The sequence below is a fragment of the Thunnus albacares genome, chromosome 8 (assembly GCF_914725855.1).
Source record: "Thunnus albacares chromosome 8, fThuAlb1.1, whole genome shotgun sequence".
Taxonomy (NCBI): Eukaryota; Metazoa; Chordata; class Actinopteri; order Scombriformes; family Scombridae; genus Thunnus; species Thunnus albacares.
This window is the reverse complement of record NC_058113.1, coordinates 17171895-17184441: the sequence shown is the minus strand read 5'-3', so window position 1 is coordinate 17184441 and position 12547 is coordinate 17171895. Positions and strand designations below refer to the sequence as shown.

The 12547-nt window shown below is 41.3% G+C and overlaps 1 protein-coding gene across 5 annotated transcripts; it reads left to right on the top strand.

Annotated features, from left to right (window-relative positions):
• Positions 1-39: 39 nt before the first annotated feature.
• On the top strand, positions 40-12365 carry pals2a (protein associated with LIN7 2, MAGUK p55 family member a). 5 transcript variants are annotated; one of them, XM_044360410.1, is made up of 14 exons: positions 1061-1168; positions 4472-4556; positions 5061-5185; positions 6023-6141; positions 8105-8257; positions 8861-9010; positions 9264-9491; positions 10381-10512; positions 10696-10798; positions 10895-10966; positions 11090-11251; positions 11345-11547; positions 11636-11764; positions 11844-12365. In XM_044360410.1, the coding sequence occupies exons 3-14, from the start codon at positions 5155-5157 to the stop codon at positions 12018-12020; spliced, it is 1659 nt and encodes a 552-aa protein (XP_044216345.1). In that variant the 5' UTR covers positions 1061-1168; positions 4472-4556; positions 5061-5154; the 3' UTR covers positions 12021-12365. The 5 variants fall into 5 exon arrangements, with proteins under 5 accessions (XP_044216343.1, XP_044216345.1, XP_044216347.1 ...); XM_044360411.1 differs by lacking the exon at positions 1061-1168 and adding an exon at positions 1190-1314; XM_044360409.1 differs by lacking the exon at positions 1061-1168 and adding an exon at positions 1330-1775.
• The last annotated feature ends 182 nt before the right edge of the window (positions 12366-12547 follow it).

Here is a 12547-nt window from a genome sequence, read left to right as displayed (position 1 = left end):
TTTTGATGTGTACCTCTCTGGCTGACTTTGCATGGCGACCACCAAGTAGTGCTACCTAGTGTGGATACTACAGTCTAGTAATGTACTGTGTCGTTAACTAAACAGCGCTCTCTACTGGCGAACAGACATCTAATCATGAAAGGCTGTTTCAAGTGGAGCAAATACCATATAGTTCATGTGTACTACTATGTTTGGGTTGGGGGAGTAAAACAGAAATTAATTGTAAGTTGACTAAACCAGTTACATTAATTTCTCTTGTTATATCAAGCCTGCTGAGATGTACCTGCACTCTGCCTGAAAACAGATTAACAGTAATCCTATCAAGTGACCTGGATACATCAAAAGTGAATCACGTAACACTGATAATTTGGTTAACTAACTGATAATTTGCTTAATCCTGTAACTGTGCAAGCTGGCAACTCTTATTCTCTATAAAGCAGCTTCAGTGTGGCTGAATGACCAGTTTTGGTGAATGGGATACTGCTTGATGCTTTATGGTGACCTGCTGATGGGTGGCATAAATGATATTATGTATAGCCAGATGTGGGTACAGTATATTACAGGCAACATTAATGGTACAAAGATCTAGAGTATATCTTTCTCATGGGGTAAGTGTATCCTTAAAGCTGAATTCTTGAATATTTTGCTGCTGATATCAAACATGAATTTTGCCAGAAGAAGTCAAAGTTATTACAGGTACACTACACTCAAATAGCTGTTGTAAATTTCAATTTGTGGTGGATTTCAGTGGACAATTTGTACAATTACCTGGCCAAATAACTGTCAGTGTGTATAGTATAAAATAAAAAACAGTATCACAGAGTTTATGTTTAGGGGTAATTAAATTTGATGGGTAAACAAACAGGTGAATCACCTGTGCACACACACACAAACACACATACCTTTTCTCAACTAACAGCTCTTTTATTCTAATGTAAACTTTAATGGTGGGTTGTGCAACATTCAATGGGCTAGATATAACTTGAACGGCATTGGATGTCATTAGCACAGCACTGGCTGTCTGGACGGAGAACTGAGGGAAGGGGCGCAGGCAGGCACACTGGAAATGCACTAACAACTAACTATTGCGCAAGTAACCTGCGAATTGCGAAATTCTGCAATGAAGGGCAGCATGACAGTGTGACTGGATCGTACATAGAACAATCAGGTAAAGTATCTGTCATTCATTTGATCAGACACTGAAGCAACGGTCTCGCCACGGGACCTTCTGACTGTTAGCTACCTAGTTTGAGCCACATGATATCACTGTTAGCCACTAAGTTAGCTACTGTATGACTGGGTTTACAGCCAACTGTAAGTCGCTACTACTAAAACACATCGCGAGAGAACATTAACAAGCAAAGACATTTTTTTACTTTAATTTGGCTTGTTTGTTGCCAATCCGAAACATATATTTTTACTACACGTGTAGCCGCACGCTAGTGTTTGCTAGCAATCATTAGCGGTGCTTAACGTGCTTACACACGAGAAACAACTAGCAACGGCTAGCACCAAGTGGGCACAGGGCGGCCATTAGTGGAATTAACGCTAATAAGATACCTGAAATCATATCTGGTTGTTGTGGATTAACGCTAAACAATATGTGGTTACCGCTGCTAATTAGCAACCAACGGCTATCCATTATTTTAGCTTAGTTGCTTCACATTGGAAATGGTTAACGGTTACACGTGCCCAGTGCGTGTACCTACAAAGCAAATTTTAACCACATCAAGCCACATGTTTCTGGAAGAGGCTGGTTTTGACTTAGCTCTCTTGTAAGTTATTTTATTCCTTCCTTGACATAAGAACTACTAGTTAGTTGTGAACTTATCTGCCACCATGAGCACCTAGCGTTAGCGTTCAGTTCCCCCGGCTGCTCTTCATGTGTCGAGTAGAAGCGGTGTAACGTTACCTCAACAAGCTGTTAGTCTCAGCTGCGCCCCGTTCATCAAGACTGGCCTCTCATTTATGAGCAACGGGGGAATTAGCTCGAAGTGGGTGCTTATTATGCAGTATTGAAAGACATATAGTTTATTATGGTTTCTGGCTTCTATATTATAAAAACTTCCTCATTTCTACTTTGAAACCTGGAAGCCTAGTTCCACTTTCTAAAGCTGTGGTTCTCGAAGAGGGGTCCGGGGACCCTCAGGGGTCCTTGAGGGTGTCCCAAGGGGTCTTCAGCAAAAAGAGATATAGTTTATTTTCACTATAATTCCGTCTATAAGTAACACAATGACAGAATTTATGACTATTTTGGTTATGGGTTTCATACATTTTCTGAAATTAAACATCCAAAAGCAAAAGTCTTATCAGATGGAGGATGCTGGGACAAAATCTTATCGAATCAGGTTCTATGGGCTAATTTGTGTCAGTTTAAGGGTTCTTGATGTGAAAGAGTTTGAGAACCACTGTTCTAAAGGCCCCTCTGTTCACTTCTCCATACTATAACATACTGTTCGCCTTTATTTTATTTACTTTGTTGTAGGGGTTTGCCATATCGTATTGTTCAGGATAATATCAGTATAATTTTAATATGATATTTAAAAATTCATATCGTGATAATGGCAATATTCCGCCTTTTTGACATAATGACATTATACTGTTACGCACAGCAACAGCGGGCATGACTGAAAGCGAAAGTCACATTGCTACTGGCGCCATAGTGGAGGAGTTAGTTCCAAAAGTAGTGTGGATGTGATTTTGTTTATAAAAGATCAACAAACCACGATAATATGTAAGAAGTGCAAGAAGACTGTAACAATAAAAGGGGGCAATACAACATTCTCATTTCACGACCTCAAGCAGAAACACCTAGTTGAGTCAAAAATCTCACGAGCAGTATTTTGTCATATTGTCAAGAATATCATTATCTCAGAAATACCCTGAAATATTGCGATGTTATTTTAGGGCCATATCGCCCACCCCTACTTTGTTGTTGTGTTTTTTTTTTTAATATACTTTTATAATTTCTTTTCTTTTTCTCTTTGCAGCCAAGGGGTATAGGTGGGGCTGGGCAATATGAGAGACTAGATATCGTCTTAGATTTTGTGTAAATATTTTGTGAAAGCACCAATAGTCATTTCTACAATATTGTCGCAATATCGATATCAAGGTATTTGGTCAAAAATATTGTGATATTTGATTTTGTCCATATCACCTAGCCTTAGGTATAGGGTATAAGGGGTGGGAGAGTACAGGCTGCTTTTGCTTGTTCAGTTGTTTTAGTGAAGTAAAAACCCTGGTCAGAGATGTTGATACATCTTGTAGCCTTGCAGTTAGCTCTACCAAAGCCACATTTACATTTTTTTCTCAAATATAAGACAAACGATTCAGTCCAAATTACAGCCAGATGCTTTTTTTCAATGGCGTGTCCATCCTGCTCAGTTTTTAATTCACTTAAAAGGACAACTCCATTCACTATTTAGTGCATTTTAACACTTCAAAAAACAAAGAAATAGCTCGCACACTGCAGGGCTCCAATGTCCACCAGAATTTATTGCAGAGCAGCACACCTGCTCTTCATGTGCTCAAGGTCACCTTGGTGCAATAAATCCTGGTGGACATTGGAGCCCTGCAGTGTGCGAGCTATTTCTTTGTGTTTTTGACTTGTTGCTCACATTCGGCTCAGCACCTGCCCGCTTTGGATTGGATGTGCGTGCAGACTCCTAATGTGCATTTTAACACTATTGTAAGTTTAGCATCTAAAAATCTATTTTTGGTCTTGTGTGAGGTTTTAAAGTGAGAATTATAACCTACTCTAAAACGTGTTATGGTTGTAAATGTGTTTTTATGGTTTTGAAAGGAGGTTTTAGAATATGCTTGGTACAGTGGTAACGTTTAACAACAACAATTACTCTTAGCAGGGACATTGTACTGAAAATGATAGCACTTCAGTGATCTGGAAGCCATGTAGCTTATTTAAAAGTTAAGAATATGGACACACAATGCACAAATAGCTGAAAACCATGCAAATGCATGTTTTTACACATGTACTACACTATGTATAGTGCAACACAAGACCATTTTGGGCAGCTGCAAAACAGTAAGAACCACAGATGATAACCACTACAACAATCTTCATGTTAATTCAGCCACAAAATTTGTCTTATACAAATTAAAGGCATCTTGAAGTCACTAATACGACAAAGTCCGCATAATACAATTATTACTCCGCAGTCGACTCTCGCTGAGCTTTATCTGACTGACTAATCAGCCTTTTGAAACGGACACTGGTCATGTGATTGACCTGGCCAATCAGAATGGCTGCATTACAATACTACTGAATGAACAGAAGAAATCTGGGCATTGAAGGCACCCTTAGGGTCAGAGAAAGCTACTTACCAGCATGAGCTGCTTTTATCAATTCTCAGGAGAGGTTTTAGGCTGTACTGTGTATGAGTGATTGTCTGGGACAAATTCACCAAATAATTAGAATAATGTGATCCCCCCCCCTCCCCAATTCTCTCTGTAGGTCAGAGTTACCAGATGAGTGTTTTGTAGAAAAAGTGGGGCTCCGTGTCGGAGTGCTGCACAGATGATTTGAAAACAGCTTGTAGGTGAGTTTTTTCATGTTTCCTTCAGCTCTGCATCATTATCTGCCTTTTTGATTTCTTTGTTGACAGTATGTGGATGGAGTACAATGTTGCATTTATGATGTTTAAACAGTTCACAATTTAGAGTTAAATGGGGCAGCCCCTGCTCAAAAAACCCTTACTTATGTTTGTCCAACTACCTACGAAGGCATAGGCAGGGCTGTTTTTGCCTCACTCTGTTTGGAGAGTATGTTTGTACAAAGAGTCCCCTGGGGCCTCTCTGTGTGTGACTGGCACAACCTTTAGCCAGAAGGATGGGAAGACTCATCCTTTGTCGTTCAATAGCCCTCTTTGTGATTCCCTTAATTCATAAGTGCTCTCTGTGCTAACATGTGCATAAAACACCGAGACAAACAAATGTTGTCTGTGCTGTCTTTATCTCAATCTCTGAATCATTTCATGACCTGGCTTGTCTGGTGAACATAGTAGACAGTATACTGACTTAAGTGGGTTTCCTACCTTCTCCAGCCATCCAGTTGCTCTGGTGACTGTAAGCGGGCAGTTGGGCGGCTTTTGACCGTGTTTAGAGAGTTTCACCATCCTGAGCTGAGGACAAAAAAACATGACTGTGGCCAATGCAAAGTCTGGCTCAGGTAAGCTGTCGAAGTCCTAACTAGTCCTCTGCACAGGGACTGTCCCAATGTTGTGTGCGAAATTTGACATTTTATTATCACTTGATTGATACTGTGCCCGCTGCCCAGAAACAGTTGTGTGGGTTTGTCTGCTGCCTCTGAAGTTTTCCATTTGTCTCTCATGTCATAAGTTTGAACCTTGTAAAATCTGATAACCACATACAGGGAAAAAAAAAAAAAAAAAAATGTAAAATGTGATGCATTTGCACAATAGCTGGTACTGTATCTGCTGTCCACTTCTATTTTTGAACGTTCTGAAAAAAGGCAAAGACAAATGCACTGCTCATTCTTTTAAAAATCTAAGCATAAGAATGGATGTATTTATTTAAGTTACCAGACTAAATAAATGGCCACATAGTTACAGTAAACATTTAATTTTGCTTTTGTATTTAGTTGGCTGCTTAATCAACCTACTAGCTGTATGTTTCAGCCTTTTCATGCAAAACTCGTCATTTTGGCTTCAGTTTCTTGCTGTGTGCTCTCAGCCAGTACAAGGCAGATCTGTTAGTAGAACAGTTCCTTTGTGATTCTGCTTGCTTGTTGCTGCTGCAATGGAAATTAGGGATGTTCTCTGTGAATTGGTCCATTGATTGACTGTCCACTTGTTGTTCTTGCCTTGTAAGCTCTTATTATAGTCACATTGTTTTGTTTTCAGCGTTTTCATTGGCTTTTGAATTTTAATGATTCTCTTTATTACTGGCAATGAGCTTTGTTTGACGCAAACATGTCTGCCCGCAGAAGAAAAGACAGCAGTGGTTGGCATTTTACATTTCTTGGTGTGTATTTTCTTCTTTTCAGCCATGCAGCAGGTACTGGACAACCTTAAAGACCTGCCATCAGGCACAGGAGCCAAAGATATTGACCTCATCTTCCTCAGAGGCATCATGGAGAGTCCTATCGTCCGCTCCCTCGCCAAGGTAACGCACACACTCACTCCTACGACTGCTGTTTACTTCAGGGCTCTGTGGCACACACACACACACACTTAGCATAATCTCATTAGCTGCTCATCAAGCTCTAGCTATAATTGAGAAGAGGAGCCAATGTCACAGTGAGCCAGAGGAAATATAGGTGTTATAGACGCCACCACACTTCCAAGATGACCATTAACGCTTCCTGTCAGTACATCATACTTGCTGGTGGTTGAATGCTTATTTTATGTGGGTCTGAGGGAGAAATAATGAGAGATTGGCCTAAAACAGGACAAACAAGCAGTGTGCCCACTGTTCAGGAGTCAAGGTTAAATTACTTGCAGGAAATATCCTGTTGCCAGTGGGAGGTATGATGAATCTGCTTGTCATTAGAAGAGAGAAACAAGCATTAGATTTTCTGTCTGCAGAGTGGCACAGCAGGTCTCCTGTGGTTTTCATATACTCACTTAAAAAAGAACAGAAGTCTTTGCTTAAGCTTGAGCCGACAGAAAACATCCCTTTTGACACCAGTTAAATCCATTTCTCACATAGCTAATAAAAGTTGACACTGTGATGAACAAATGTCTTACATAACATTATCCAGAAAAAAAAATCTCCAACGCAGATTGAGGTCATCACATTTAAATACCATATCTATAAATAGAATGATTTCTATAGAAAACCTGTCACAAAGGCAAGCTCTTGTCCTCATTTCTAACAAACGGAGCACTGCTTGCCTAAGATATTACATTTTCTTCTAGGTAGATTGGCCTGTATGTAGTTTCTGGTGCAGAATTTTATCAAACAGGACCTCTTGTATGTTGTCTTACTACTGAATTTGACACACAATGTTTGGACACAACAACATTTGTTCCATGTAATGTTACTACACGGAGCAAATGTTGAGTCAAGTATGAATTGAGGAATGCAGTAGGCTCTTCAGCTCCTCTAATATAGCACATTAGTTCCTCAATTCTCTAGAAATGTACTTTATCATGAAAATCAACATAGAATTACTTTCGGATGTCCATCCTGTTTAACTACCTCTCTGTAATCTGTCTGCCACTTGCAATCTGCACCCATCAGTGATTTTTGTGGAATGCAGTGCAGAGGAGGGTTAATAAGATTTTTTTTTTCCTCTCCGCCTAGCACAAGTGGGTGGTGGGTTAATAGCCTTTTCTATGCTCATATAAAATACTATAATCCAGTGGAGGTCAAAACAAGCAATCTCAAATTTTCAAGGTATGAGAAACTAAACTAATCCATGTAAACTCTGCATGAACACCACAGGAACACGTCTGACAATGAGGTGTTGTGTTTTTTTTTAATTAATGTGGGGGTGGGTCATAATCCGAAAAAATAACTTTTCAGAAGTCCTCCATGTGCTCAGTGTAGCCTGTGAAGGAATTCACTGTGAAATGCTTTTTGTATCACGGCCATTCGAGCTGTCAAACAATTTCCGGATTCACCAAAATGAATAAATTCCAGCCAAACGGACAGCAAGGAAACTGGGTGGGACAAAAACAGTTTGATTTATCAATTTTTATGAATACTTACTGGTGCAACTTCAAGTAGCCAGAAAAAGATATGCCCACAACAGATTGTGCTGTGAGAATGAAAAAAAAAAACCCATGAATATTGACTTTGTCATTGTGATTTATCATACACATGCTCATAAACAAAGTTAGTGAATGTGTTGTATCTGCCCTGCACTTTCATTGTTGTTTTATCCACTTTGAACACAGTAAAAAATCAACAGTTACATGCTCAAAGATTAAAAAAAAAGGAAAAAAAAGGATCCAGTGTTTGTAATCACCATTAAAATGTTATTTGTAACTTAATTTTTCCCCATTGTTAAGTTGAAAAAACAAAAAAAGATTTTCATCTTACTGGGGCTGTGCAAATATCTTTCAACAAACAGCCTGATGTAATATATATTTTATATAATATTTTTTGTATGTTTGTGTAGGCCCATGAGCGTCTTGAGGAAGTGAAGTTACAAGCCGTGCGAGACGATAATGTTCAGCTGGTAACAGAGATCCTGGATTCCCTCAACAACCTGCCAGAAAAAGATGCTGCTGCTGCAGAGCTTGCCAAAATCCTCCAGGAGCCTCACTTTAAGGTAGATTAGGCTTTATTCCTCTTTTATACTTGCACACCACGGTTACTAAGTTTAATAGGGATGAATGGACATGCAGAATGAAAGGTCTAGCTTGTGTTCTGCTCTTGTAGGAATGGACGTCAGAGCTTTTTACACCAACCACTGTCTAATTTTCTCTGAAGCGCCTGTCAGGCAGCTTATATTCTCGACCACTTACAAGCTCCGGCATGGGAGGGTGGGGGTGTATTTCCTTGAGCCAATGGCAGGCTTAGTTGTGTGGGTAAAGTGAGGGGGGGAAGACTGTGACACCCTCAGTTTCAGTAAATCTTCAGATTTGCTGATGCAGTTTTAGTCTCTGACCAATGCTAACTGTTTATTCTGGCTGCTGGGGTAAGAACAAGATTGATTTATCTTCTCTGTTTATCCAATTTGTCTTCTGTCAGTGGCATAAAAGTACCTTTTTGTTTGTGGTTGGAGGCTTGGAGCAAAGTGATTTATGTCTTCATTCTTTCATGTTAATACACTAAATGCTTTTGGCAGTGCAGGTCACTACTAGTGTTTTTTTATTGTAAGCCAGACTTTGCCTTATTTCTGTCTGCATTTCTCTCTCTCTCACCCTCTCAGTCTTTGATAGAGGCTCATGACAAAGTGGCTGCAAAGTGCTATGAAATGCCCCACACTGCTGAGAACAGCAATGCCATGTTGACGAGTCCGCTCATGCCAGCTGATGCTGTCAGGATGATTGGCATCCAGAAGAAAGCCTGGGAACCACTGGTAAGTTTAGCCAGGCATTTATATCAACCACAGCTGTGCAGAGGAAACATGCGGCACTCCTGTTTGGCTATAAAGTGCCTTCCATGTGTCCTCCTTTTTATTGACCATCTGTATGAACAGGTCGACTCAGTTTTACATAGCAACTCCGCGTGAGTGTGTTCCTTCACAGCAACCAGACAGACAGACCATAGGCCTTCCCTGTGATTTATGAAGTGCGGATGTTTGATACTGAATGACTCTTACTCTCTTTCAGGGAGTGACGTTCCGTGTGGAGCGGGGAGAGATGGTGATCGCTCGGATCCTGCACGGCAGCTCGATTGACAGGCAGGGCATGCTGCACACGGGAGACATAATCCGTGAGGTGAACGGTCGCGAGGTCGGTAGCGACCCCAATGAACTCCAGGAGCTGCTGAGGGACTGTAGTGGAAGCATCACACTCAAGGTCCTGCCCAGCTACAGAGACACACCAGCACCTCCACAGGTGAGGAAGAGGCTTCATTTTCTGTTTTCCCATCAAACGTTTTCACCTGTAGGAAACGTTTCTTGATTAACCCTTTTGATTGAAATCTTAACATCAGTGCTTTAAGTGCACAGGAATAGAGTTATGTTGATGGTTATGTGCTGGTGGGCTATGCGTTGTAAGGCTGTCATGGAGCCATACTGTACCTGTCAGGGATTGGGTGTGAGCTGCCTGGCCTGTGTGATCTTAGAATGCCAAGCTTCTGAAAATTGAGACCAGGGAGGGTTTATTAATAACACCCCTCACGCTATCTGGGACATACACCACTCTGTTCACTGGAGCACCCCCTTCTCCTTCTTACTGTAACAGGCACACACACAGCAGCTGACACCGAGGAGCAGTATGCAGGGTTATGTCAGACACTGACCTTTGTGCCGGGGAAGGATCGAATGATCTCATTTACTGTTTGGTTATCTTTGTGTTTAACTTGCGAATGAGGGGCCGGGGTGGTAAAAAGTCATACCTACATGATGAATCTGTCAGTAGACTTACTTTAAACATGAGACATTTTTTAAGTTACATCTGGTCTATGTTCATCCACCTCATTCAGCCTGCTGTCTAAGAGTACACAGCGAGTGGACAAATGGACTTGCACTCATTGTAGTTATGTAACATCATAAAAATTTAAGAGCTGTAAGACACATTATTAGTTTATACTGGTGATAAATGCAGTATTTGCAAACCAGGATAAAAAATACAATAGAAATTGTGACATTTGATACTAATATGACATTATCAAGTCAATGTGACAATACAATATACACCTTAATCGGGATTAAAGGCATTTCTCACTCCTGTTTTATATGCTCTGTATAATTTATCAGTCTGATATCTTGTTCACACCCTATAGGTTTATCTGAAGCCACACTTCAACTATAACCCGGCCACAGACAACTTGATCCCCTGTAAAGAGGCAGGCCTGGCCTTCCACAAGGGAGACATCCTTCATGTTGTTAACAAGGAGGACCCCAACTGGTGGCAGGTGAGTAACACAGGAGCTGCTTTGACTTCAGCTACACAGCTAATTGAGGAGAGGGAGGGGTGGAAATATTGACTGGTGAAAACTGGAAGAGGCTGCCAGAGACGAGGGGGAAGTTATTCTCGCTACGTGTGAAATATTCAAACCAATCATTTCTCAGCTACACTTACTCTAATTTCCTTCTAGGCATGTCATGTTGTTGGTGGAGCCACCGGGCTCATCCCCAGTCAGTTCTTGGAGGAAAAGAGGAAAGCTTTTGTGAGAAGAGACGGGGATACTTCTGGTACAGGTCAGTACAAATCATGTTCACACAAGTTAAGGAATCAGAAAACCTTGCCCTTAGCACCACCGTGTGGTGAACTGACGCTTCTTGTATATGGCTCAGGAATGCTCTGTGGTACTCGAACTACAAAGAAAAAGAAGAAAAAAATGATGTACCTCACTGCAAAGAATGCAGGTACGTACCACCACTGGCTCTAATTTCCCTTCATACAAGAGATTTTGTGAAAAGTTTGCAGTCTGGAAGCATAAATGCATACATATCATGGTACTCATCCAGCCTGTGTATCTCCTTGAACAGAATTTGACCGTTACGAGCTGCAGATCTATGAGGAGGTAGCCAAGATGCCGCCGTTCCAGAGGAAAACGCTCATTCTGATTGGAGCCCAGGGAGTTGGGAGGCGAAGCCTGAAGAACAGACTTATCGTCATTAACCCTCTGCAATACGGAACCACTGTACCCTGTGAGTGTGCAAGACAGGCAGATGAGGAAATCTCGTTGTCGTAACTTAAAGGTTTCCTGCCAGGGTACATTTAACACATTCTCTTTCCTCCAGTTACGTCACGCAGTCCCAGGGAAGAGGAAAGAGATGGCCAGAACTACTGTTTTGTGACACGGGCGGAGATGGAGAAGGACATCAAGGAGAGCCGTTACTTGGAGCACGGCGAGTATGACGGCAACCTTTATGGCACCAAGATCGACTCTATCCATGAAGTGGTGGATACAGGCCGTACCTGCATCCTAGACGTCAACCCTCAGGTCAGTTTAAGGCACACACTCTCACACTATTAAATAGATTTCCTTACAGCTTTGGTGATGTTTGTGGCATTGATGTGTTTCTATCCAGGCCCTGAAAGTGTTAAAGACTGCTGAGTTCATGCCATTTGTGGTGTTTATTGCTGCTCCTGAACTGGACACATTAAGAGCTATGCACAAAGCTGTGGTAGATGCTGGACTTACTACCAAACTACTCACAGTAAGTTTTTATTCAAGGTTCTTACATTCTTGTAAATAATGATACTCATACATAGGTATAACAATGTCCTTTGTAACAGGAGAACGATTTGAAGAAGACTGTGGATGAGAGCGCAAGGATCCGTCGGGCGTACAGCCACTACTTTGACCTGACTATTGTCAATGACAATCTGGACAAGGCCTTTGACAAGCTGCAGGAGGCGGTAGAGCGATTACTCATAGAGCCACAGTGGGTTCCAGTCAGCTGGGTCTACTGATGTCCTACTTCCCACCCCCCCTCCAACTGGACAGACATGGCTGACCAAGCTGCTAGGCCTGGGATGAAAGGGGACACCTGAAGGGACGGAGGATTCAACACTGCACTGCACACACGGACAAAGTGTTGGACATCAAGCCCTGTGTGAATTCGCACAAAGCTGCATCAGAGTCACCTTGATCTGAATTGCCAGATGCCCTTTAGCACACTATGCAACTCACAACACACAGGAAGTGTACTTATTTATTGGCAAAATATTTTTTAAATAACTTCTTATTCAAATGGATTGGAAGAAATGACATTGGCATTTGTGTCAGGATGTTTTAATAAAAGCAAAAACAATTTTTGCCATCTCCTGTTATGTTAATTTTACATCTGTATGTAAGATAGGTAAAGCGTATTTATTCTACAAAGATGAGGGCTTTCTCATTGATAAGGATGATACCTCAGTGTTACGGTTTACAGTGCACATGCCTCCAGTATGTCATCTCATTTTCTTTCACTACAAATAGGTGATCATTCATGTAG

Excerpts from the sequence above, each read along its gene's own strand:
- pals2a (XM_044360408.1), top strand. The coding sequence starts at position 997 with ATGTCATTAGCACAGCACTGGCTGTCTGGACGGAGAACTGAGGGAAGG. Across the intron at positions 11,252-11,344 it reads ATACGGAACCACTGTACCCT|TTACGTCACGCAGTCCCAGG; the intron begins GTGAGTGTGCAA and ends TCTTTCCTCCAG. Across the intron at positions 11,765-11,843 it reads TTACTACCAAACTACTCACA|GAGAACGATTTGAAGAAGAC; the intron begins GTAAGTTTTTAT and ends CCTTTGTAACAG.